The sequence below is a fragment of the Atractosteus spatula genome, chromosome 3 (genome assembly GCF_055471065.1).
Source record: "Atractosteus spatula isolate fAtrSpa1 chromosome 3, fAtrSpa1.hap1, whole genome shotgun sequence".
Lineage (NCBI taxonomy): Eukaryota > Metazoa > Chordata > Actinopteri > Semionotiformes > Lepisosteidae > Atractosteus > Atractosteus spatula.
Window position 1 is genome coordinate 31,771,764 of NC_142708.1, and position 27,690 is coordinate 31,799,453.

General features: G+C 37.3%; 1 protein-coding gene across 1 annotated transcript in view; it reads left to right on the forward strand.

Annotated features, from left to right (window-relative positions):
• pde8b (phosphodiesterase 8B) overlaps nucleotides 1-27,146 on the forward strand; it is a 95,109-nt gene extending 67,963 nt beyond the window's left edge. The window contains exons 7-22 of the mRNA XM_088910641.1: nucleotides 1,230-1,308; nucleotides 2,369-2,509; nucleotides 2,960-3,048; nucleotides 4,454-4,508; nucleotides 12,120-12,171; nucleotides 14,388-14,465; nucleotides 15,059-15,135; nucleotides 15,550-15,714; nucleotides 16,578-16,623; nucleotides 17,918-18,053; nucleotides 20,042-20,240; nucleotides 20,488-20,705; nucleotides 21,119-21,257; nucleotides 22,854-23,021; nucleotides 24,866-24,995; nucleotides 26,950-27,146. Of these exons, the coding sequence (XP_088766767.1) occupies nucleotides 1,230-1,308; nucleotides 2,369-2,509; nucleotides 2,960-3,048; nucleotides 4,454-4,508; nucleotides 12,120-12,171; nucleotides 14,388-14,465; nucleotides 15,059-15,135; nucleotides 15,550-15,714; nucleotides 16,578-16,623; nucleotides 17,918-18,053; nucleotides 20,042-20,240; nucleotides 20,488-20,705; nucleotides 21,119-21,257; nucleotides 22,854-23,021; nucleotides 24,866-24,995; nucleotides 26,950-27,059 (1,882 nt within the window). The 3' untranslated portion in view covers nucleotides 27,060-27,146. The remainder of the gene's footprint in view (nucleotides 1-1,229; nucleotides 1,309-2,368; nucleotides 2,510-2,959; nucleotides 3,049-4,453; nucleotides 4,509-12,119; nucleotides 12,172-14,387; nucleotides 14,466-15,058; nucleotides 15,136-15,549; nucleotides 15,715-16,577; nucleotides 16,624-17,917; nucleotides 18,054-20,041; nucleotides 20,241-20,487; nucleotides 20,706-21,118; nucleotides 21,258-22,853; nucleotides 23,022-24,865; nucleotides 24,996-26,949) is intronic.
• The last annotated feature ends 544 nt before the right edge of the window (nucleotides 27,147-27,690 follow it).

Here is a 27,690-nt window from a genome sequence, read left to right on the forward strand (position 1 = left end):
ATATAGCAAGTAATGCAATTACATTTTGGTAGAGTACTAACAAATATGCAATTTAACACTTTTAAAGAAGATATCCATATTCTATTTCTTGGAGGTGTTTCAGAACTGTCTCCACCTTTCCCACACAGTTTGATTTTTAGATCCTGCCTTCTCTTTGTCTAAGTATCTCGATGCAAACAGAGTTATCGGGCTGTTTAAAAGAATTTCTGCATCATCTGCAGATGTTAATCCTGTTTAAGCACACAAGGAAACAGTTTGCTGCTGACACGTTCCTTGCAACACTAAGGAATGGGGCTCTAACCATTTCAGCAGCGTTCCGCCAGCTCAGGGTAACGGTGTCCGTGAACAGAGGTGCAGCTGTCACTGCCAGCACTGAGAGGAACCCGCACAGCTGGAGTGTGGCAGGACCCTGCTCTGCTGGCTTTGACCTGCCACTTGATCATAACCAAAGCCTCGCCTTCTGCGCCCCAATTAAAAATGCAAAAATGGAAAAATCTTCCAAAATGATAACCGTGGTGTCGAAAACGCTATCTGGATAAGTTTGAAACATAGAAGATGTCAAAGTATTTCCCCTCGAGCATGGAAAAGAGTTTAATGTAGAATAAGAAGTCTAGTTTTTCCCAAATACTGTATATATGCTGGACAGCATGGTGGCGCAGTGGCTAGCATTGCTTCCTCACAGTACTGGGGCCCTGGGTTCAATTCCTGGGGTGCTATTTGCGGAGAGTTTGTATGTTCTCCTTGTGTTCATGTGGGTTTTCGCCTGGTGCACTGGTTTCCTCTTAAAGTCTAAAGACATACTGGTACATTATTTGGCTTACAGGAAAATTGACCCTGGTGTGAATGTGTGTGTCTGTGTGTGCCCTGCGATGGACTGGCACCCCGTCCGGGGTGTGCCCTACCTTGCGCCCATATAGCCGGGATGGACTCCAGCTCCCTCAGAACCCTGTATTGGATAAAATTAGAAAATGGATGTATATACTTTTAGTTGGCAACAGTCATACAGTATGTTTAAATTTAAGTCCGGTATGGAGCTGCATCAAAATGTGTGGGCTGCAAAGAAACTGGTAAACGTTCACTCCATAGCTTTCAGCATGGAATGAACCTTTGCCTGTTTAAATTCAAATTGATTCTCATTGATTGCAGCCAGCATTTTGCAGTAAATCTTTTTTGGTTGATAGTGAATGACATCAGACGTGAATATTTATTTCTGCTGCTGTACCCTGTAGAGCCTGTAATTCAGTCTTCACTGCATTGGAGCACTGTCAAGAGGCAGTAGAAATAACCAGTGAAGACCATGTCATACAGGTAGGATGAAAGGATGGTGAACAGAGCACACATTACAGAATACTCTCTTAAAGGTACTGAAGCCCTTTTTTAAACCTAAAAATATACATTTCAGAAATTATTTTACCAAATAATCAAAATGTTCTGGTATTTGTAACTCCAAGTCAGCTTTAAGCAAAAAGGGTATTGATGTACTTGGAAATACTCTTGGAAGAGTCCTGGGCTCTATGCTGATTTGGCACTGGTTGCCCAGACCTCTTGAAGTCCCTTTAATCTCACTGAATAGCTCCCTGCAACAGATCTCCACCCTCACAGGGCTCCTGTTATAGGTAATTATATATAAGTAAGTCATCACTGTCTAACTCTGGTTATCTTACAAGTCCAATCCACCTGACAGCAACCACCTATAACGCTCCAGTGCCAAATCTAAATGACATAGCATAAACCCAGTCAAACACCACAAAAATAAATACTGAGGAATAATCAAGCAGGTGACCCAGACCACAATTACATACCAATTGTGTTTACATGTTCCTTTTGGATTGTTTCTGTGCCAGTATGCTAGATGAATTAGTCCCTAATAAAACTAATTATCTATATGTAGGGCCTGCCCTGAAAAACCCTGCTTCACCCTGTGATGGGTGTCACCCACATGGCACACAATGGAATGATAGTTGAGATTTGGTTTAGTTTGCTTTAATATCGTTCTGATCTCATTTGATAAACATATTTAATGTTAAAAATGAATTTTCTTTTTTAATACCAATTTACAAACATTTGTAAATACCATTTTACTGTATATATCATCTATTGTGTTTTTTAAACACTTAATTCTAATTTATACGAACCTAGTGAATTTAAACTTATTTTGTCTGAAAAATGCTTTGCTCTGTTTTTGTGATTCAATTACATTGTCCTTTCACAGGTTAGTTTACATGCACGCAGTTTTCCTTTACATGCACGTCTAAAAGACAAAGCGTTTCTTTGTCAGTTATTAATTACATTGTTTGTTATTAGAGCTTTAGTCAGGACTTTTCTGCAAGGGTGCAATATTTTTATTTATTTTGCATCTTTTTCCAAGTATGTGAATCCAGCCTTTGAGAAGATGATGGGGTACCGTAAGGGAGAGCTCATAGGCAAAGAACTGACTGAATTGCCAAAAAGTGACAAAAACCGAGCTGATCTTTTGGACACCATCAATACGTGTATCAAAAAAGGAAAGGTGAGTGAATTAGATCTGGTCTCTATAAGAACTAGAAAGATCATCATTTTACTAGTTACTTTAAGTCAGTGGAAGAAAAATTCCTATCTACAACAATAATCAGAGAAGTTACCCATTTACACACGAGGATACTCTTAGTGAAGTACCATACTCAAGAATGCAGCAGTAACATCCCATTAGAGACTTGAATCCATCTTTCAAGTCTAGAGTACAGAACTCTGTCTGCAACTATACTGTACATGGCTATCCTAATGAACATTCTCTTGTATCTTCTACAAGAGAAATATCTTGGAGATTTTAACATTTAAACATTTTTTGTGGGTGCAGCCGAGTTCTAATTAAAATGAAATGTCAGGTCTCATATAGAATTGCTGTTTGCTTTGTAATTTCTGGGCAATGGCATTGAAGCCAAATTGTACACTCTGTCAGTGATTCCCTGTCTTGCTTTAGGAATGGCAGGGTATTTACTACGCCAGGAGGAAGACTGGAGACAGCATACAGCAGCACGTTAAAATAACACCAGTCATTGGTCAGGGAGGGTAAGCAATCAGTTCTCCCTGCTTCCTTTACATTGAGGTGCTCGAGCAATTTAATTCTGTTTTTGTCCAATGAGAAATGACAAAAAATTTTGTCCTTTGATAGCAACCATGCGTAATTTCCAGGAAATATTAGTTGCTATTCAGTCACAATGGAAGAACAGTAAATGAATTGACCCTGGTGAGTTTCTAGAATTTAACAGCTTGAAAGATTGAATAACATCTCATTGTTCCCTAAAAATAATTAATTCAGGGTCTTCAGGTCTTCAGTTGCTCAAACTGGTAAAGATACTCACTTAATGGGTAAGATGAGCCCCTATAAGCTCTATAACTGGTTAACGGCTGGGCTGTGTCATTAGTGGGTTGTGACCAAAGTTAGTGAAACAAGGATGTACAAGTGGATGAGTCATGCCATTGAAGTTGGGTTTCTTTGGTTTTGCACTTAACAACAATATCTGCGAGGTTTCTAACAGTTTTTATCAGTATGAGAGTACCACTTATTCAATTAGTGCTGAGTGTCTACTGAGGCACTGCAGAGCTCGCAGCATGTCTGGTAACTAGGGGCACTGACAGGCTGTCATGTTTGAAAAGCTTGTGCAGAGTCCTTCATTCTCCCCTTAAAGTACAAGGATTATACTGGCAAGCCAGGTTGGTTGTCAATCAGCCATGACATATTGGCTGGGTATAATATATTCGTTTAATATTAATGCTAGGGTTTGCCTCATTCGTTCCTTCAAAGTGTTGTGAAAGTATACCGAGCCCATCTGTTCTTGATTTTAAAATCATAACAGTGGTCGTGGTTGTTAACTTGGAGATGAGTCAGCATAGATTGTGAAGTCATATACTGTATCTGAGTATTTCTGTGTGCTTGTACTATACCTCACTGGGTAGGATTTAGTGGCATGCTGAAAGTTGTGTTACATTTAAATGCTGTAATTGGTATTCTCATGGTTTTGTCAATTAGCTGGCTACTAATTGCTTATTAATAATAAGCCGCTCTGCTGAAGTTCACAGCTATTCTTTCTAAGGGCTTCAGTGAGGTCTGCGCGAGATAAAGTCCTAGGCAAAACATATAACCCCTTCAAAAAATCAGAATTATGTCATTGTTTTTTTTTTGTCTTTGCTGTTTGTTATTTTCTATTTAATTAGTCTCTGCTGGTATTTGAGCAACTAAATTGTTTACCATATTTATTACATTCTTTGATTATATTCAAAGCGCTTGTGAGTGCCTTTCCATACCTTAATACAAATTTAGAAACACAATGCTAAAATAGAAATAAAATTAAAATCAGCTTGAACCACTTAACAGATGTATCTTTTCTCGTTGCTTTCTCTAAAGTTGTATGATCTGTATTTTTTTCTGCTTGCTAAGAATCACTTTTCACAATCAGTTTTTTTCCCCTTTCAGGAAAATTAGACATTTTGTTTCAATCAAGAAACTTTGCAGCGACAATAATAAACAGGTGAGAAGTTGTGTGCTGTTGTTAGTCTTTTACCTCTATCAAAAAGGATTTTGTAAGTTTGAAATAAAAAAAGTTGTATGGCTGAAATTGTAACTGCAATAAAAGGAACTATTCTATACTACTCTATATGCAGTATACTGTGGCTTATGGCTTGAGTCATAAAACTGACCAGAAGGACACCACAGTATAGCTCATATTTTAAAATCTTTTCATCTGTATAAGATTTTAAAAACAAATCTCTAGTATTTTTGCTTTTATTCAGTTCTGTGCAATGCCAGTTTGCCATTCCATTTAGCTGGAGCTGTACTCAGTGGGTTATGGAAATGACATACAGTCCTCCTCATAAAAGCAACTGGAAGTACATATAGTACCAGAAATATTACAAATCACAAATAATGTAGTATAACAATTTATTACCAGTTGTAAGCATTTCAGTGAGATCTTTAAAAAGCACTGTACCAGTTAACATTTATTCTTTTATAACAAAAATATTTTAATACACATAAATTGGTTTAAACTTATTAGTGTGTCATTAAAGTTTGTTTACCAGATCCATTAATGTATTTAGCCTTCTGTACATTCAGCAAATAGCAGAAATACCATAGTGTGATTTTATTATATAGTTGCCTTTAAAATAGAATATTTGGGGATTTCAAACAACTTCCAAGCTACGATCCTATTATAGTACTAGGATCTCGGATAAGGCTCACTGCCAGAGCAAAAACTATTTTTAGGAGCTGAGTGCTATGTTCTTGCCAATATTAGCACATTGGCACTTTCATCCTGTACCTTCAAGGTGATCTGAGTCATTCCTATTGATTCTTTGCAGCCAAATGGCCTGCATTTCTTTCAGTTATTTTTACATTGTGCTTTTCTTCCCATTTAAGACATTTGGTTGTGTTCTGGGAATTGCAGATGACATTTTTGATACATGAGATTATTTTATGATTCAGGTGAGATACATGTTCATTTGTCTCACCCACAATGAAAACCATATGAAACTGCCATTAAGAGACAGTGAAGAGACATTTGTTGCTTAAAGTTGCAAATAATTATTGGGTTATACCAGTAGTTCTCAAACTTTTTGGACCAAGTACCACCCCTAATCTAACCAAAGCATCCAAGTACCACCTACAAGTCATCATCTCATAGGAACCCCAGAAATTCTCAATGACCAACATGAGCGCGCGTCCACACACACTCACACATACTGTACATATAATAAATATTATAATAAAAACTTTAATTGATATGGTGCCTTTAAAGGTGGCTTCTCAAAGTGTTTTACAGAAAAAAGAGTAACAACAACAAATAAAAATAATAAAAAAGCACCATTTCAGTGAGAGGGGTGAGCCTGTTTAGTCGAACAAAGCAGATGTGAATTAATTTTTCGAGCCTTGATACATTTCACAACAGAGTCTAACAGATTTTAAATCGTCAGGCATTTTCTTGACGGCAAAAGTCTCGCGGTGGATGTTGCAATGCGTCCATTAATTTCTGCAGCAACCTCTCTAATTCGTGCCACTACACCGCTGTGTCGGCTTGTCATTGCTCTAGCACCGTCTGTACAAACTCCGACACGTTTTATCCAGTCGATGCCATTCTCTTCGATAAATTCATTCAGAAGCTGAAATATGTGCTCTCCTGTAGTTCCTGTTGGTAGCGGCTTACAGAACAGAAAGTCCTCATTGGACATGCCCTCAAACTCATATCTAACATAAACTAGCAAATTGTCCAAATTGACTACAGACTCATCTAATTGCAGTGAAAAACATCTGCTCATCTTAACGCGCTCTATCAGCGTACTTTTGATATAATCCTTCATTTCAATAATTCTATGAGTGACTGTGTCTTTCGGGGGGGCAGCAGGTCAAGCTCTTTAGCAGCTTTTTCTCCACACATAATACGTGTCAGCTCTTTTGCCAACTGTAAATAAGGTTCTTCAAAAATAGTGTGGGGCTTACCTGCTTTAGCAATCCACAAGCTTGTATTTTTCCGCGTTTCCGTTTTTATTTACGTATTTATTTTAAGTTTTAAGAAACACAGAGACATTCGGTGTATTTTTCTCAAATTAACTTAGAACAGTTCTTAAATATTTTTCTGTTATCTATCACGCTTTCCTGTGCTCACAAGATTACCAGCATTCGTAGCATGTATTTCTACGCATTCCTGTGTTTACAACATTGGCATTGTTCTAAAATCACGCACATTCTCCTACCTCCCTATTTGCTGGAGATACAGTAGCTTTTTTTTAAATACAATTGGTCACTTGCGTCCATAGCACGCATTCCTATAGAGTGGTATAGAATTACAAAGTATCTCTTGTGTCCACTGAAGTATTAGCGCGCACTGTATCATAGTACGTAGGCTGCGTATTCGACACGTATTAAAATACAAAATATGAAAACCCGTCCCAATTTTTCAGCGCACACAACACAATTCCAGGGTCATTTGGCGTACCACCTGGCGGCACTCCGCGTACCACTGCAGGTACGCATACCACAGTTTGAGAACCACTGAGTTATACAGTATATTAAGATAAAGCATCTAGGCTCTGTTTGTAAAAACAACAGGCAAATGAATATTTAAGATGTGATGAGTTACATAGAAGCACAGTAAGTTGTCTCATTTTGTGCTCTTTTGACATATTGGTCACAAAATCCAAATCTGTGAACTAGACACCTTATCTAAAAGTGTCTGATTTTTAGATGATTTTTGGTTCCCTTCTGGGGTGGCATTGTGGCACAGTTGTTAGCATTGTTGCCTCACAGTGCTGGGGCCCTGGGTTACATTCCAGACATGGGGTGCTATCTGTGTGGAGTTTGTATGTTCACGTGGGTTTTCTCCAGGTGCTCAGGTTTCTTCCCATACCTGGTAGATATCTAGGTTAATTGGCTTCTGGGGAAATTGGCTTATTGGTGTGAGTCTGTACTGTACATGTTTGTCCAGAGTGTACCCTTCCTTGTACCTGTTGCTTGCTGGGATAGGCTCTGACTCTCCCCTCAACCCTGAAGCTGTTAGAAAAATGGAGAAAAGGATAGATGTTTACTTTGTGAATTTCATCCAAAGAATAAAAGCAAAAATCTTACCAACTGCTCTATAGCATTGCACTGTACCACATTCTTTGAGATCTGTCATTACTGACATTATAATGTAATTAAACAGGCCTTGAACCACACCCCAGGGACTCCATACATATTTTTGTGATCACTGTTGAGAAGTAAATTCAATAATACTATTTTTGTGGTTATTATTAATACATTTTTTGTATTAGGATTGTCCAAGTCCAGTTCTAGAGGACTGGTGTATCTTAAGGATTTTTACATCTCTTAAAGCAGCTTCATCAGTCATTTGAACAATGCATTATCTGAAAATTAGATGCATGGCTTCTTGTGTTGAGATTACAGAAATATATACTAAAAATGACGCATAAGAAGCAAACCATATGTTTTTACCATTAATTTCTTATGCAACACTCATTAGCCTGTTTTTTAATGTGATATTTTAGGAGGTGTGGGCATGTATGGCATTTAGCAATGCTGCTTCACAGCTCTTGGGTCTTGAGTTTATTACTGTATGGCTCATGTTGGCTTTCTGCAATTTCTCCAGTTTCCTCTCTCCTTCCATTGACAAGGTTAATTTGTGTCTCTAAATTCTGTGGGTCTACATACCCTGAAATGGATAGGTGTGTCATACAGGATGCAATTCATTTTTTCAACCCTATGCTTTTGAGAACCTTCCCAGAAGTAAGAAGCTGGTAAAAAAAGATTCTGTTGTATCTCTAGAAAATCTCTAGGTGTGTTAGAGCTCACATCTTATTTATGCAATCCGTTACTCCGTTACTGTGTGATGAGAAATGTCTGATTGAAACAGGAACTGGATAGCTGCCAGTCTGTGCCCATAGTGCCATCTTATGGCCTAAAGGGAAGCTGGTCTCCTCACTCACTGCACCAGAACACCACTCTAATCTGTGTGCTTGCTCTGCTAATATATGTCATATCACTTGCATGGTGGTGTCAGAAAAATAAGATTTTAGTCACTTATGCTGGGATAGAGGGATAATAAACGTGAAATTTACACCATGACTTATTACACACAACTTTCCCTTAATTAACCACATGAAAGAATGTGAAATTTACCACAAATTATCCAATTTACTAATCAGCACCTGGTGTGTCTATTTACAAACCAGAGTGTCCTTTGGCGTCCTCTAATGGCCGGTTGGCAGCCATCTCATGCACTAGTCTGTCAGACTGTTATCACATCATCACGGCTTGATTTTGTCGAATAAACACAATTTATCCCATCCCTGAGATTTGTGGGTGTGTTTCTGAAATACATTTTTACAAATTTGTCAGTAAAAGTGTCACAGCATGGAGAGCAGTGCATTAGGTGAATAAATAGTTGCAGTTCATAGGTTAATAGACAAATACTAGAATAAATTAAAAACTACTCATTTTTATTCAAAATAAATAATATTGCTTGTAACATTTTCAATATTAGGATGTTTTTTGTCTGGATTCTTTCAATGCAATTTTGTTTCACTATTAAAATAAAAAAACTCCCTGTTCAATTAGCTTTTTATGTTTTTAATCTGTTATCAAATTCCAACATTCTGATCTTTATAGAAATGCAATGGTATTGTAGGAAACGTATTAGTTTTTATTATTTCTTATCAGGTCAGTTTATTTACACACTATAGCCATTATTTATTTGGGATTCTACTTTCACATATTCATCCAAACATTTGTGTGTTTTGTGCAGATGATTTTCAACATTAGCTTCAATATTTTATCACGACTGAACTCAACACTTTGTACCTGATTGCATTTAAAATCCAAAATCTAGAAACTCAATGTACAACAGAATAGACACTGCAGGAGAATGACCAATACCGTGCTCACTTGGTAGACTGTTGCTTAGCAACATAGAAATATGGGTGTTGATTGCTGTTAGCTTTAATTCACCAGCACCTCCAGCCTGTGTTGAGCCATGTTCAATTCTCTCATTGAGGAGTAATTCATCTTGTAAAAGGATTAATAATGGATGGTAATTGATAAGCAAAGAACTATCTTCTCTACTGTGCAATATTTTAGTTTACCTTGAAATGAAGCCCACAGTTATTAAAAACAAAATTGCTAGACATGTCTACAGTAAATAGGAAGACAACTATTGAATTGTGTTATAATTTGCATAAACTGTGCTTATAATTTTTATTTCATTTTATGTAGTTGCAACAAAAAATCCTATATGTGGTGCTCCAAAGTCCAAAAAATAAAACGATCTAGTCAGATTGTAACTTGTGAAACACTACAATTTGAAACTAGTAAAGACACAAAGGCTTGTGCCTTGCAATAGAATGATTTGCAAAGCCTTGTGATGTGATTTGTTTAAGTAAATTCAAAACTTTTCTAAGCTTTTTTTGATAAAACATGAAATTCTTTAGTGTCTTTTTTACCTTTCAATTGAATACCTGACTGGTTCACATCTATATTTAATCCTATGCTCATGTATTCCTTTGGAGGAATGTGTTTAACTTTAAATCAAGTTAGATTGACTGGTGTCAAGGTGCTGCTTCATTTTGTAGAAGATTCTTCTGAAAGATCATCACTCTGTGATAGATCAGTGCATCAATACCAATAAATACAATACTAGTTTTGTCACTGTATCAGATCAGTAGTACAGAAAAGACAAAGACTAGACATTACCAATTACTACGACTAGGACAAATATAGCAGGCACATGGTAACAAAATGGATGATACCACCATAATGCTAAACTGGCTACTGCATCTATGGCAATAGTCCAACCTGATCGTACATCATTTTTCACTTCCATGCATCTCCAGTCTACACTGTGATCACTTTATTTTAATTTCTTGTATTAGGAATTTGTCTTTTCGCATACCCCAACTTGCTCTCCATGAGACACGCAGACAGGGAGAGAAGCTTGGGGTCAGAGCGTAGGGTCAGCCATTTATACGGTGCTCCTGGAGCAGTTGGGGTGAAGGGCCTTGCTCAGGGGCCCAACGGAATAGGATTCCTCTGCCGGCCACGGGATACGAACCAGCAACCTTCCAGCCACAGCTGCAGATCCTTAGCCATATATTTTGAACCTTAAATATGGTGACTGAGTTTTTCTTTCAGAATCAGTTAAAACTACAAGGTTTACTGAATAAGCCCTATTAAACTGGCTGCATATAGTTTCACACTGGCATGCTTATTGATTCCAACACACTAGGCAAAAGTAACCATAGTATTTTTGTTATGCTGCAGTTGGTGGTAAAATGTGCAGCAGTGTAATGGTCAAAACCCAAGTGCAGTTTTCAGTGCGCTGTTTAAGATGGTAAGGAAATGACGATAGGCGTTGGAATCAGGAGATTTGATGGGAAATGATGCAGGCTGGTAACTGGTCAGTTTGTTAAGAACGAGGCTCTCAGCTAAGAATTTAAAGGGGGGATGCAGGGGAGCCAAACCAGAAAGAAAGGATTACAAAAAAAGGAAGAAAAGGGAGAAAAGATGGGAAACAAAAAGGGAGAAAAGAAAAAAATGATCAAGACTATTAGGGAAAAATAAACAGGAAACCACTGTATCGCAGTGCAAGGAAACAGGGAAACAGGGAAGCAGGGAATGAAGGAAGGATGATACAGCTCTAATGAAGGAAGGATGATACAGCCGCTCGAAGAAATTTAAATAGGGCTTCTAATGAATGAGATTGGGAACTAGATCGGGAGCCTGATTGTAAAAAGGGTTGGTTAAATTGAACGGCTTCCCTATCTATTTTAATGGGAGGCTGGGAACTCGTGGAATTGTTGCTGTTGCCATAGGCAACAGCAGGACGCGAGTCGGACCCGGCCCAGGCACGCCAATTTTAAAAAAGAAATCAAATAAAGTTGGTTACATCCATTTTCTTTTTTTTTCTCAAATGATCAATAATGAGTTTGAAGTAATGTGATACCTGGCACTGCTTACCATTTCTCCACCAAGCACATCAAATGCTGGAGAGAAGAATCAGAAGTTTTCCTGAAGTTCGCATTGATGATGTGATTCACAAAACAGTGTTTACCATTGACGCAAGGCAGTAATGAATCATACAATGAAGAGTGAGGGGGGAAATCTTTTCACACATAATTAGCAGAAACTTTCACCCTTTGCTTTTACAATGAAAGCACTTCTTGTTCATCCCAAAGGCTCATGTATTCAGTAAAGAGTAGAGGGGGTCACGTTAACAAATGTTCTGGGAAGCGTAGAATTGAAAGACTATTACTACGCTGTGTATTACACCTACACAGTGTAAAGAATAGTTTTTGACAAAAACCTTTATTTAACCTTTATTTTTTTTACAAAAACCTTTATTATTCTATACAGTACACCCTAATAGTGCTAATACAGTGCTAATAAAGAAGGCTACACTTTACAAGTACCTTTTCATTATACTGTATGTACTGTATCCTATATGCCTTGTCTTATTTGGGATTTCTTGAAAATGTATCTTAATAGTTAGGTATAGATGTTTCGTTCACATGCATTGCATTTAAACTCAATTTGACCAAAGAATTATGAATACCTTTTTATGGTGCTATTAACACATTTTTTTTATTTCTGCTGCTAGGTACACAAGACACATCGCGAAGACAAACACATTGGAGAAAATTCACAATCAGGTACAAATTTTAATACAAGTTTAATTAGGTTCAGTGCATTTTAAAGTATTATTATTATTCAACAGACTGTTCGTGCATGTTTGGTCAAGGGAGAAAGAAGGTTGACATTTTTTATCTAGATTTTTACAGTCTCTGATGAGATAAGAATTGGGGACTGTCAATATAGTACTTCCTTTCCCTGCAATTAATGGCAGCAATACTGTAATACTTGTCTTGTACTTGTAGATACTGATCCAAAATAATAAAAGTACTGACTTCAAGGAACACATAGCGTTCAGATTAGGCATGAAAATGTGTTAATGTATGAAGATCTGGATAGATACAGCTCAATGCTATGCAAATCTCTGCTGTGCATTTTGCTGCCTTCTACTCCTTTCAATGTATGTTTTTTCTTCTTTATGCAGACATGCAATTCTATGATGATCAACAGAAGTTTTAGGTATTTTGTTTCGGATTACAGTAGCAGTTAATCCTGATACTGTACATCTACTGTATATTGTGTATTGCACAATGTAGCCTCTTAAATTTATGATTCTGTAGATGTATTTGATTTCCAGATCCCTCCAATCTCCAAAGAACCTAGACAGTCCTACATTCTCCCATGTTGTGGATCCTGGTCTTTTGGTGTTCTTTGCTGTCTGGAAAGGACAGCACAGTGGTTCTGAAGTCAGGGACATAACAAAAACAGAGCTGAACGAATGATATTAATGACAAGGAATACCTTACAATCGACTATACTGATACGTGTGATGGATATTAGCATACTTCATATTGGCTACTCAACTCAACTTTTTATGCATAAGTCAAGCTACTGTCATTACATTTTTTGGATATTCTAATCAATGTGAATTAAAGATTGCTAAATGACAGGCTTGTTTCCCTAATAGCAGATAATGTCTTTATAATAGAAAATACCAGTGGAGGGTTTGAGTAAATTGTTGATATCCATAACACACTTATCTTGAAACATGTAATTATTGTCATTGATAGTAATTACAATCTGTAATACTGTTAACATACTACCTTTTTTCTACATTTTTAACACTGCAGTGAATGTAATTCTGATTCATTCCCACCACGTCAACTATTGATAAATCTGTTGGTGAGGTAATGTCTCACTTCTTCACTGCTGTGCACTGGGATTGCTAGAGCATAATGACAATCAAGCATCACTCACTTCAGTGGGTCCTCTTCTAGCAAAAGTAATAAACTACTTTTGAATGAAAAGAGCTCTATAAATCTAAGGAATAATAGATTTAATAATAAGGAGGTGTTTATTAGGAATAATAATAAGGAGGTGTTTCAGGTATACTAGCATACAGTATAGCTGTTTTTTCATAAAACATAAATGTATGAGCCAAGGACAAGGTAGGATTTTGAACTAGGACAGCATGAAATGTACTGTTAAAGATCAAAATGCATTAGCTTTCTGGGGATTTCAGTATTCTCTGGTGCACAAGGCATGTGTATTGATAACTTTGAAAAAGACGGTTTAAGTCTCCTTAATTATGATGGACTGGCATAATATCCAGGGTGAAACCCGCCTTGAGTCCATTGCATGCCAGGATAGGCTCCGCCTCCTGCTTGACCCTGAATTGGATGAAGCAGTTAGAAGATGGATGGGTGGATTGTCCTCAATTATGACTAAGTTCTTCCACCTAAAGGGATATAATTTATCTCTAATACAGTCAGGCTATCATGAGGAGAGGTGCACTTCCCAAATGTTTTGAGACATATCCACTGTATAAAAGGATTTATCTCAACCTACTACATATTAAGAAGTTCAAGAAGATAACTGCATCAGCATGCATAGCTGCAAAGGAACAGGTAAAGGTTTATTCCATGCTGAAAGGAAAAGAAAAAGAAAAGAGATAAAACATTTCGGCTGTGGAACCTTCTTCATTTCTTTTTCTTTCCCTTTCAGCCTGGAATAAACCTTTACCTGTCCCTACTGCATATTAAATATGTTGTGTTTATGCTAACGGGACAAAAGCTCTATAAAAGAGAAGTCAAGAAGTAGAAAAAAATGACAGAATAACTAAAGAATGCTTATTGATTTTAGGGTAACTTTTAAGGAAGGCCTTGATATTGTAAAGTTCAGTTCATAAACAGTGAAACTGCAGCTGCTTCCTCCAGTTGTGCATTGTTACTAGGGTGAAGATATTTTAGTGTATCCCAGCAGAAAGAGTAATTCATCTTTGTGCCCTTCCTTCTAGAATCCCAGTCTCTCAGGCACAAGGACAGGAGGAAAGAATCAGTTGATGTGAAGTCCATAACGTCTCGAGGCAGTGATGGTATGAAAAAACAGACAGCAATTTGCAGATTCTCCGTTTTCGCTGTAACATTCACAAGCACTGACGTCTTTGGAGTAATTATGTTCTTCAAAAATGAAGGCTGCAGGAACTGTAAAGGCAATGAGTCAGCCACATTATGACTGGAATGCAGGTGAAGCTTCAGAGATGTAGGTTGTGATGACATCATCAGGCATCCTTGACGCAGCTCTGGTTATTTTAAGACTTTCTGTTCGTAAAAGCCAGTGATATATTCACACTTTAACACATACGGGGACATGTGGAGTTGTTTCATTTCATCTTCACATATCCTTTTACATCATTAGGCTTAGATTCTAGTTTTCCTGATTAAAAATGTATGGTTGAACATTTCTAACACATTGTATGATGTAATACGCTGTACAAGAAATAACTATCTCTGTCTTTCTAATAAATTATAAGACTAGCTAACATTTTTGCATTTGAAATTGCTTGATACAATTCTTGAGAAATGTTTAATTACTTTTTATTCAAGTTACTTCGTAAGATGTTCATGTTTAATGTGACCATTGTTATAATATTGTTTAATGTTTTTATTTTTGTGTTTACTTTCAAAGCCCCGAGCTTACAAAACCGGAGGTATTCATCTATGGCAAGGATCCATTCTATGACCATAGAGGCCCCTATCACAAAGGTAAGAACTTGAGCAGTAAGTAGAAGAACTGTACAAAACCAATTCAAGAACATTTCAGTATTTTAGGATGAATCTGAAACCCATATTAATTCTGCGATGCAGTTCAATAATGAAATAAAATTAATGACATATGAGTTGTACACTTTTAATGGGGAATTTTAACTTTTCAAACTTAATAGCAAATTTAACATAACATTTTTCCTTTCAAACAGTGGTTTGAGTTCAGTCTTTTGTGTAATTTGTTCTGCATTTCCCATGTATCATTATTCCAGCAGTTCTGTATTTCTTTTCACTCTGGAGAGTGACTGTACATGTAACAGCCTACATAACACTGCAATTAACAGCTGACACCACGAAACAAACACACCGGGAGTGTGTTTCTATGATGGTTTTATGCCACATCTGCTTTTTTAGGTTATAAATATCATCAATTCTGCCCAAGAAAACAGTCCTGTCACAGTGGCGGAGGCCTTGGACAGGGTTTTAGAAATCCTGCGAACTACAGAGCTGTACTCACCCCAGCTAGGCTCCAAAGATGACGACCCCCATACCAATGACCTTGTTGGGGGACTCATGAGCGTAAGTGAGAAGAAGCATGGATCTGAATGTTGATTCTAGACAGTAATAAAAAAATTCAGTTTTGTATTACTGAAATGCTGTTTATTTTCCTAATAGGTAGCATTATGGAAGCTTTAGTTGTAAAAATGCCCTTATTGCACTTGTCTAATGGCTGCAAGCTGTGCCAGTACTAATGCCTTACAAAGTTTTTGGCACCTTCAATTAAGGTAGAGTTTTGCTGGTCTCTGCTCACTGTCAGAGCTCTTTATAGGGTCCTATTTTTGATTAACCACAGAGTTCTCTAACTGAGTATAAACATCCGTAACTGTTTAGTACTGCCATGAACAAATAAAGCCTAAGGCAAAAATTCCTCCCTTCACAATTTACAGTTTTGCCTTATTAATACTATATTTACTATACAGTATGTAACTCCATCAGGTTAGTCTTGTTAATGTGATACGGACATGACAAGATGCAGGCAAATATTCGTTATGGCTTCCCCATATACTGTATAGTCGAGAAGAGTCATTTTTTTGTTGGTTTGTGCTCTTGTTGTTTTGGAGTTGGGACTATCTCCTTGCAGTTTGTTTCGCAGACTGAGTTACAATGTATCTGTACTGCACACGGGTAAGGGATTGTTATTGTGAACAATAACCTGAGCCTTGTCACTCAGTGTCAGTCAAGCCAGGATTTCTAAAGTATCATAAACAGCAATACTGTTTTAACATGAGTGCATTTCCCACTTGTTGAGAAAAGGTGTGCCTGTATTACGCTTCAATGTGAAATTCATACACATAGCAAATCAAAAGGTGAAATCTGCCATATTACATTTGTGCATTTAACATTTTAAAAAGCTGCTTAAGCTGCAGGTTTATCTGTTGTAGGATGGTTTACGAAGACTTTCTGGGAATGAGTATGTCTTCTCAAAAAGTAAGTAAAGCTTTCCTCCTAACTGAATTATAAAAAATATGAAAAACATTCTATTTCTTACGTAATATCACAATACTATAAGTGCAAAATGTATTTTTTTTAAAAAGAGCTCAAATTGTGTAATATTTTGTATCAAGGGGTATTCTTTGGAAAGGAACTGCAATTATTAGCCCCAAATGTTTGAAAATGAAAGTCAGCTAAAAATGTCTGCGTTTAAGTTTAACATAAATAAATAAATTTTTCATGCATGAAAAATTCAATCATGCAATATAATTCCTACAGTCATGACAGAAATTCACAAACAGTTTACAAGTCATGAAAATCAAAACCTGTAAATATTATGATTCAAACAAAAAATGACAAATGTTTGTACAGTACTGGACAGTACAACTACTAGATCAGTCTTGTTGCACAACTGTTATTCAACACAGGACATCCTGTTACTGTACATCTTGCTCAAGAAAAAAAAATCACTCTACTATTTTCAAAGACTGCTTAATCATTTGTCCTCAAGTATACACAGTGCATTCGTGTATCCTGCATGAAACCTTGTTTTGTTTTTTTCTGAATAATAATGAGATTATACTGTATTGTCATTAAGCCCTATTATTAAGTCAGCAATGTAGAATCTTCGGAGTAGCAGCAGTGCGCCTTCAATAGATTCAACACTATTGTTACTTTTTATTATAGCAGCAAACTTTACTGCAGTAAAATCACATAATTCATTGAGAATTGGTAATCTGATAAAGTGTTTTTTAAAATACATTGTGGAGAAGATTCCCACTGGGGACCTTTGCATATGAACATACTTGATATACAATTGACAAAAATGTGATCCAGGATGGTTCTTAGCTTTATTGAATGGTTCACAATAAAACATTCACACCTTTGAAGAAACTAGTTACTGACTTAGTTACTGACTACACTAACTGAAAACCTGCCTAGAAAATGCCAAAACAGTTGATATATTACTTTTTCATAACATCTTGGACAAATAGTTGGATTATATGAGTTAAAAAATTAAACTTTTGAATGCCTGCTTTGTTTCCAGCAGTCATAACAAATGTTTAACTGCAAACAAACTACGCATTGAAAGAAAATTCTAAAATATGTTGGGAGCCAGGGTAATTTAAAGAATTTATTGAGAACAATAAGACTCAAGTTTATTTTCAGCTGAAGTCCAGAAAACTTTATGGACCCTTGAATCTTAATTTAAGTTTCAACCATGCCGATGATCAGTACTGTCCATGGGCTGAAAGTCACTTGTCGTCTCTTTTGCTATGTTTCTCTTTAGACATGACTCACAGTAATAGCCACCTGGCCATGCCAGTCACCCTCAATGATATCCCTCCCCGGATTGCAGAGCTACTGGATGATGAAGAGCAGTGGGACTTCAACATCTTTGAATTAGAAGCTGCCACTCACAAAAGGTGAGAACAATGCTGAGCGAGCCCTCAGACACTGTGGAGAGAAATGGCACTCTTCCATTGATCCAAAGCTAATTGCCTAATGCATGTTGTACTGCCCCGGTGTCAGTCAAACCTGCTATTAACTCAGCAAGTAATCTGCTGTTTTTTGCTACTCAAATGCTCTCTGTAAATCACATGTTTTTTTGCCTTATTATCATTTGTATTAAAAGAATATTAGGAAAGCAACTGACATCAGTTTAAAATTGTTCAAATACTCATTTTTTTGTGTTTTTTGTATGACCATCCTAAAGTTTTCAAAACAAGTCTTGCGGCATCTTACAATTCCAGCAAATGATTCAACACAAGGCACTTTGTTCAATGTACTTTGCTCAGAAAAACAACTGTATATAATACTAATAATGCAACGGGTGGAAGGTAGAACACACCCAGTCCATCACAGGGCTTGCACAGAAACAGACACACACTCAGACCATGGCTAATTTTCCCAGAAGTCAATTGACCCACCAGTATGTGTTTGGACTGTGGGAGAAAACTAGAGCTCCCAGAGGAAACCCATGAGGAGAACATACAAACTCCAATCATCCCAGGTCAGGAATTGAGCCAGGATCCCAGCAGTGTGAGACAATAATGCCAACCACTGTTCTACTATGCTGCTTTTAAATAGATCTTATTTTTAAAAAATATATACATACTCTAGGCAAATATTTTCTATTTGCAATATCAAAAGCATATTTCAAACTCTCACATTGAAAAAAAAAAATGTTTTAAGTCATTACAAATATGAACCATTATGTTATTATGCTTGCTTACAGCTGCAGGTATATAAAAAAAGATTTAGTCAGTGGTATCTTTCCTGTTTTGTTAGAAGACAATTTTCCTAAACAGAAGAGTGAAGAAGCCACTTATGCGTGTTGGTATAACAGCAGGTAGTGCTGTTGTTAAGAAGTCTGAGTCAGGCTGGAAAAGCTCCTAAGTGTGGCTGTAGAAGTTGGAGCCACCTTTCCCTATATATAGGTGGTGATTAAATCATAATCAGTTTAAAAAATCGAAACATTTTATTTGCATGTAAGGCTTGTAAAGAGACACTGATGTCAACATTTTTAAAGGTTGAGTGCCTCAGCCAGTGAAGACTCTGGATGTTTCCCAAGACCAGCCAAGGCCAGTACACACCTGGGTCTTGTCCTTAGCTGACCTCTACAGGCATTAATGTGGCAGTATTGCAGAGCAGCCCTAGGGCACAGTGGGATGTCAGAGGCTCAGGCACCCCTCAGCTTTTGCTAACAAAATCTCTGGAGCTTACAGAGACGTGAGGGAGAGAAGCCCCTCTCCTCCAATCACTATTAAGTCTACCCAGCAGCCAACTGTGTGGAGCTGGCAAAGTGTCAAAATGGTTGACAAACAGTGTCAGTGTCTTGTGTCAGACAGGCCTGCCTGGTGCCTGCTCATCCTCGTTCATGTTACAAGAGTTATTTCTGGACAAGCCAATGGCTAAACAATTGGTTGGAAATGTCATAAAAACAATAAGCAATTCCAATTGACAAAAACCTGTAATGGGCAAAATAGACCAATTAGATGCAGGATTAAAGCACATCAATGCTAGTAACTATCTAATACGTTGTGATTTTTGAAGGGTGATTTGATAAACATCTGTGAAATTTCTGGTGTTTATTTCAAAATCTTGCAGTTGAACCCCTTTGTTTAACTTCTAGTGGTTTTAAAAAACATTAAAAGAACTTGAAGGAGGCCATAGAGGAGATGGTGTGGGCATCACAAAGCTAGCGGGAAAACCAGCTAGTAACATATCACAATTAGAAAGACATTTTTTTGCTGCCCAGACAAGAGGTAATTTCCATATATGTGGGTACCAGTTCTTAAAGCTTGATAAAGGTAACAGGTGAATTATTGAGATTTTGTGCCAAACTGCATCTGGAGTAGTACAAAGAGCTTTAAGCATCAGGACAAACAAGACATTTTTATTCGATTTGCAGACCCCTTACCTACCTTGGATTGAAAATCTTTGCCCGGTTTGGCGTGTGCGAATTCCTGGACTGCACCGAAGCAACAGTGAGATCATGGCTGCAAGTCATAGAGGCCAACTATCATGCTTCCAACTCCTACCACAACTCTACTCATGCAGCTGATGTCCTCCACGCGACTGCTTATTTCCTCCAAAAGGAGAGAGTAAAGGTAGGTGCAATCAAGGACCTAAAGAGATCAGCATTTTATTATTATTATATCTATTGTTTATTGATGATGATAACAGTAAGAGAAGCAGTTATAGTAGTAATAATTTCTTATTCAATGGATCACATTACATCCACCACTGAAGTGCTGCACCCACCTGGGTTCATTGCTGCTGTAAGCTTGTGATTAAGAAGAATGTTAACCCTGTGCTCGCTACTGTCTCAGTACGCTGCTCTGTTACGGCTTTCAGGGCAGTCTAGACCAGCTGGATGAAGTGGCGGCTTTGATAGCAGCAACGGTGCACGACGTAGACCACCCTGGACGCACTAACTCTTTCCTGTGCAACGCGGGCAGTGAGTTAGCCATCCTCTACAATGACACAGCAGTGCTGGAGAGCCACCACGCCGCGCTGGCCTTCCAGCTGACAGCACGGGACAGCAAGTGTAACATCTTCAAGAACACTGAGAGGTGCCTCGGCTTGACTTTCATCACCCCGGTATTGCCTGGTGACCCCCACTGTGCGTTGATCAGGAAAACTGCAAAGCACTGGTGGTCTTGGCCGGGTTATTGCCTTTTTAGTGGTATCTGATCATGGGCTACAAAATGTGTTGGAAGAGAAGAAAAGCACAGCGTATTAATTTAGGGTATGGGCTGCTATGATGATGATCTAATACTGGCGCCTTCCACTAGTCTTGTTTCTCCTCATCGAATGCAGAGAAAACATGCCAGAACCCGAAGAGATATTTTCTTATGATCTGACCTACAAATTAATTAGGCATGCCCATGTAGGCAGATTGCTCAAGTATTGTATGCTGTGGAGATGCAAGAAATATTATACATCATGATAAATTGAGATTTTGTGCTATTTGTTTTTGATGTAGGACACAATTTCGGACATTGCGGCAAGCAATTATTGACATGGTCCTGGCCACAGAGATGACAAGACACTTTGAGCATGTGAACAAGTTTGTTAACAGCATCAACAAGCCCATTGCAGCGATAGATGAATCCAGTTCCAACGTAAGCTTCCATTAAGTTCTTTCTGATTTTCATTCTGTCTCAATAGGTTCACATAATTAGAATGATTTGATTAACATTGTTGCATTATCCTTTCACATTTCATTAATGATAAAAGCATTTAAACAGTGTAATCTGTAAAACCAGTACTGATACAAGTCAGTTTAGAAATAAAACTAATTGAAGGCATCTCTTCTGGTTTTGAAAAGGTGCTGATTAAACAATGTATAATACAATGTTTTGTCATTCAGGTGTGTATATGTCTTTAAAAAAGAGAATCTGCTTAGTAATTGTATTCTTCTTTCACAACTACAAGGCACAGTATGAATTGCATCTGTAATTACAAGTCTATGCAGAGACTGCATTTATTCCATATTTAATTCATAAGGTAATCCTGCACTAAAAAGGGCACAAATTACACTGAAATGTACCATGAAAGGACAATTCAAATATATATTTTACTTCTAGAGATTAATAGAAACAGCTTGATTTGAAACACACTAATATGAAACTCATACTTTTGAAAGTATTAATTTATACTTAAATTCAGTATATTTCACAATTATAGTATTAAATATGTCACATACATTCATATATAGTTAAAGATAAAGATTTGCCCTGATTAGAGACATATATATATATAAATATATTTCATATTATTTTGTAGTGTAATTCACTATATTCTCATTGTCATAAAAACTAATCAGGAAATGCAACAGTTCACTCTAATGGATTTAATCAAATATTTTAAACAGGAAAGGACTTGATCAAATCACAGAATCTGCAAACAAAAATGTGGATATATTTTAACTAAATGCAATAAGATGTGTGAAATTTAACACCCTGACAAAATGTGAACACTGCAAAGTTAGTATTGGATGTGATTTCCCTGAGCATTAACACAATCCTGCAGCAATTGGATAGACTACTGTGCAATGTTCTGACATTCAAATACACTTACCATTTATTTCTTAAAATGCCATTGTAATCCTAGAACTTGCTTGGACTTCCTGTCTTGCATTGTCCTGCTAGGAGATCAACACTTCATATTGGCTGACAGGAATGAAAAAACTTTTTTCTCAACTATTGTCAAAGTATCACAGAGCTGCAGGTTTGACTTCAGCATAGGCTAAAGGCATTCTTATGTTAAAGTGAGATTCAACACCACTTTGTTACACGTCCACTGCCAATTGGCTTGAGGGCCCAGTGAACATTAAGTGTTCAGCATTCTATATCTAAAATACACATCCTGTTTCTTTAAATTCATCTTCCACCCTGGAAAGGCAAACAATTGTTTATCAGATGCCTGTGGTGCAGTGTAGTGTATCAGATACTGTGATTTTAATATGCTATTAAAAAGCTGTTACATTTTCAGATTTCCACATATATATTTTATTTATTTTTAAGATAATGTTCAACTAACTATACTGTTCTTTAGTCCCAAATGATTTTACTAACTTTACTTTGTTTTATGCCCTTGCTCGTTTGTGAAGTCTTCAATGATATTGAGAAGTACCTTATCAGGAATGGTTCTTCGTGGTTATGGCTGCGTTTGTGCGATTTTTGACTCTCCTCAATGAACTTGTCTCTCTGTCACAGAGTGAAGGCAGTGACTGCGAATGTCCAGCCAGTATAAAGAACTCTCCGGAGAACCGGCTGCTCATCAAACGCATGATGATCAAGTGTGCCGACGTAGCCAATCCCTGCAGGCCTCTGGAGCTCTGCATTGAATGGGCAGGCAGAATCTCAGAGGAGTACTTTGCACAGGTAACAATATTTACACAACTGAATGTGTAAGCATGGAATTTCAGAGGAATTGTCTGACTGGGGAATCTGCCTGTTCAAGAAGGTGACTCTTTACATCATTTCACTGGTATAAGAAATACACCTCTGACTGAAATATTCAACACTGATATCATGTTATAGAAAAGAATATGTAATACAACAAGCTTTGGACATGACTCCATTTCAGCCTTGTCATCGGTAAACAGGTGAACTGTTGCTTAAAGTAACATCAAAGGGAACATGTAAACTAGCAGAACAGTAACTGAGTGCCAGATGTCATATCAGGCTGCTGCACTTTTGCCCTTATGAACCCCCTGTTCACACACAGGGGAGAATGAGGAAGAGTAGCCTGACTCCTCTGGCCTGTCCACCTTTGAGCGTTTTGTCTTCCAGCATGTCCCTGTAGCAGAGGTTCAGCGCCAATTGGAAGAAAGGCACGTACCTCACAAGCAGCTCCACATTCTGGCTAGAGCCCCCAAGACTGCTGGGGCCACTGTGTTGCTAAGAAATAAGAGTCAAGAGAGCCCTGCCAAATAATCTCACTCCACCTTTGGGGACATGCAGCCAGCTGTGTACTGCTGCCTGGGCAATCCTGATCACAATTAGCTAGTGACAAGGCCCAGGCTTGAACCCGTGATCATACAGCTCTGCACTTGGGCAAGCACCTTTAAAGACTGAATCGGGAGATTCTTATTACATTATATTTCTTCGTCAAAATATATCATCCATCCATTTTATTAACTGCTTCTTCCAATTCAGGGTTGTAGGGAGCCAGAGTCTATCCCAGCAAGGAATAGGCACAAGGCAGGATACCCCCCGGATGGGACACCAGTCCATCGCAGGCTGCACACAGATACCACACTCACACTCACACCAGGGCCAGTTTTCCAAGAAGCCAGAATTTAAAGTATTTCAGGGCAGCATGGTGGTCAGTTGTTAGCATTTCTACCTTGCAGCATTGGGGCCCTGGGTTCAGTTCTGGAACTGGGGTACTATTTGCATGGAGTTTGTGTGTTCCATGTTCCATTCATGTTCACATGGATTTTTTCTGTGTGCTGTTTTTATCCAACAGTCCAAAGACATACTGGTAGGTTAATTGGCTCCTGGAAAAATTGGCCCAGATATGAGTGTGTGTGTGTGCCTGTTGCCTGCCAGGATTAATTATTTCAATAATAGTGTCTTGTATTTCAATATTACAATATTTCATTAATGCTTAAGGTTATAACTTCCTGTATTTTATCATTCAATTTAAGTTGAGTTTTTGTGTTTGTGTCTTTTTTAAAATTATGTAAAATATATGAGGATGTGTGGTTCTTTAGAAATGTTCTTTCTATAACTGCAGTATTGATACCAAGTTGCAGTTGAAAGGACAATTACCTTTGCTGAAGTGAGTCTGTATTTTAAAGTGAATTTGCCTGAAGTCTAGGCCATGACAGTTTAGAAGATGTGTCACAAAATTTTCAGCTTCTGCTACCACTTTTACAAGGAAAACAAACCTGTAAAGATTTTATAGGATTTATAGGGCTGCCATGTGAGCAGCAGTCTTTCAAAACCTCTATTAACTTCAGTCACTCTCCTCTCCAAATTTTATGAGACTGTGTTTTAATTGATATTGAAGTGGGATATGAGACATGAGTATTAGTTCAGTACATTGCAGTGGACACCTCTACTCACTAAGGTCTTCCAGTTGTAACTTCAGTCCAAGAGAATAGACAAATAGCTCTTTAATGATATACCTATAACAACTGTCATGATCCTCACTGCTGAATGTCAAATGTTTTGAGTAAAGAAAGTAAAATACTCTGTGATTGATGACTGTTTTTCAGACTGATGAAGAGAAGAGACAAGGGCTGCCTGTAGTAATGCCAGTCTTTGATCGAAATACTTGCAGCATTCCAAAGTCTCAGATCTCATTTATTGACTATTTCATAACAGACATGTTTGATGCATGGGATGGTAAGTATAGACAAGGATGGACAAGAGCCCACAACTGGTCCTTTGAGTTTATTGCACCTTACAAAATGGATAAACCCAAAATGTTTCTACTCCTAGCTTTAAAATGTGTAGCTTCTAAATGGATAGCAGATAAATGATCTATGATCCAGTAGTGGTATAAGGCTGTTTTACTGAGGTTATCTTGTTAAAAAAAAGATATAATCTGGGTTCCCCTTGTCACATAAAGTGGACCTACTCTGTCAGGCTAAATACTGAAGGTACACATTTTTTATTTTTCCATTTTTTTCTTTTATTTTACTATTGTTTGTCCCTCCTTGTTGCATCCCATTTGTATTGAAGTATGAGCGATAAGGAAAATGGTTATTCCAGTTTTTGCAAAAAAAAAATAACATGAAAAAATCTTGCAAAAATAATACATTAGTTTACATAACCCTGTATCTAGTTTGTGTTGAGTGTCAGTGAGCTGCATTGTGGTGTAACCTAATTGAACTATTATATTCCGTTCCCTTATCAACTAATCTGATCGTTCCGAGAAAATTAGTGCTATCAAACAAAAATAAGTCCAAAAGTCCATAACTAGACTGGTCTTGAATGTGTTGTAAAATCTACTTTAGACGGTTTTGGAGGCAATATATTGCCAGGTGTTTCTTTATTTGTAAAATATAATGCAAGTGACACGTACAAAATAAACAAGGAACTTGCATTAAAGGAGCTCAACGTAATTAAGAAGGGCCAGCAAAGCTGAACCTGTCAGAAAAAACAGTAACTGGAGCTCTGATGATTTAACAGTGACTCCATATACCAGGTCAATTTGCAGCTGGGCTGAAAGAGAAAAAATAGTTTTAGCAGGAATTATCATTAAATATCTTTAAAAGGTCAAAGGAAAAAAACCTCTCCCCGTTGAAACCATATCTTCAACAAAATAATACACAGTCCAGAATACTGAAGGCCTTGAGGTCTTCAACACATGGTGTTTAAATTAATACATTGTATTATAAAGCAAAATCATACTAAGAAAACATAGCAAATGTTTGTGTTTCACTGAGTATAATCGAGCGTGGAGAACTTTCTTTTCTTCTACAGTGAGTCCAACTTTTGTAAGTGATTATTCTTTCCCTTGTCCCCTCAACAGTGACTCTGACCCAGCTTTTGAAACTACATTAGATAAACTTCTGTAGTTCTAGGTCATTGGATAAAGCTATAAAATAACTCTGGAAGATAAACTCCCTCTTTGCATTTACTCCAGAGAACAAATTTGTTTACTGCCAACGCAACATTGATGTCATGGAAAGTCTAAAAAAAGAAGGGGCAGAATAAAAGATCAGGATGTCATGGGTTTCTATAGTGTGCTAGGGACCACTGAAGCAGAATACCATCACAATAATATCTATTCCAAGATCACTGTCAGGTCAAACAGATGTTAAGGTCATTACACATTTCCTTTTGGAATTTGATGGTCTTAAATGTACAGTATGGTACAAAATGTTTAGTCAACACAAAAAATTAACAAAGAAGTACTCAAAGTGACATAAAAGAGACTCATTTCCAGATTCTGCAAGTGAACACGGCACAAACCTAACAATCAAAGCAACTTGAAGTAATGCAGAAACCGATCAACTAAATACTTTTCAATAGCAAGATTTTATAGCATTATTCTGAACAATAAAATGGCACACTGTGAGGTCTAGTTAGACAAAAATGGCAGCCAATTTATTATTATGTTAACTTATACAAACTGTCCTGGTCTTGGCAGTCAAATGGTAATGTATTATTTTATCTTTTCTGCTTTTACAGAATTACATTTTAATTTGCTAACAGCTTTTTATTTTCCTTATCTTTTTTTTGAAGGAAGTGGGATTTCTTTGTTTTGTTAGGAAGTTGCATAAACTTGGCCATACGCATTGTCTTTTGGATGACTTTGTTGTTGTTTTTTTGCAATTTCTGTTCATTGTAGCCTTTGCCAATCTGCCTGGCTTGATGCAGAACCTGGCAGAGAACTACAAGTACTGGAAAACCCTGGATGAAATGAAATGTAAGAGCCTGAGACACCCTCCAGACCTCTGACACTGTGGGTAAAGGCAAGATTTTGAATGTAGCCCATCTATTTTACAATCCTCTTCACTGTGATTTTTTTTATGAAGACAAAAAAGAAGCCAACAAAAATGAAGGACCTAAAGATTTTCAGTAAGAAAGTGGGCTTGAAGACAAAAACTAAAGTCGAGGCTTCTCTCCTGACAATCTTTTGTGGTTTAAAAGCGTGAATATATTCAATACGCACTTTATAGGATGGGAGTTGATTTTGTTGTTTATGTGTTTATTCTCCTTGTGACAACAATATCCATTTAGTATACTGTAGGTCCCAACTGTTTATATTAAAAAGCTTCCTAGATGACATTGAACGACTGTCTCATTGTGCAAGTTCAGAGCTCTGTGATTGATTGCACCTTGGGGTGGGATGATATGGTTTAAGTGATCGGAATGAAAGGTTTGATTTCAATTAAACGTACTGCAGGAAAGACCATTTCTGACTAAAACCCTGAGAAAAGCATCTCAAAACGTGTGCAAAAACACAAGAGGCAGTTTGAAACATTCATTAGGAGCAATTCACTTTTCAAATAATATTAAGAAGCTGCATTTCATTTGTATTTAAAGGTTTGACTCTGGTAAGCAATCAATAATGAGCAATTTTACACTC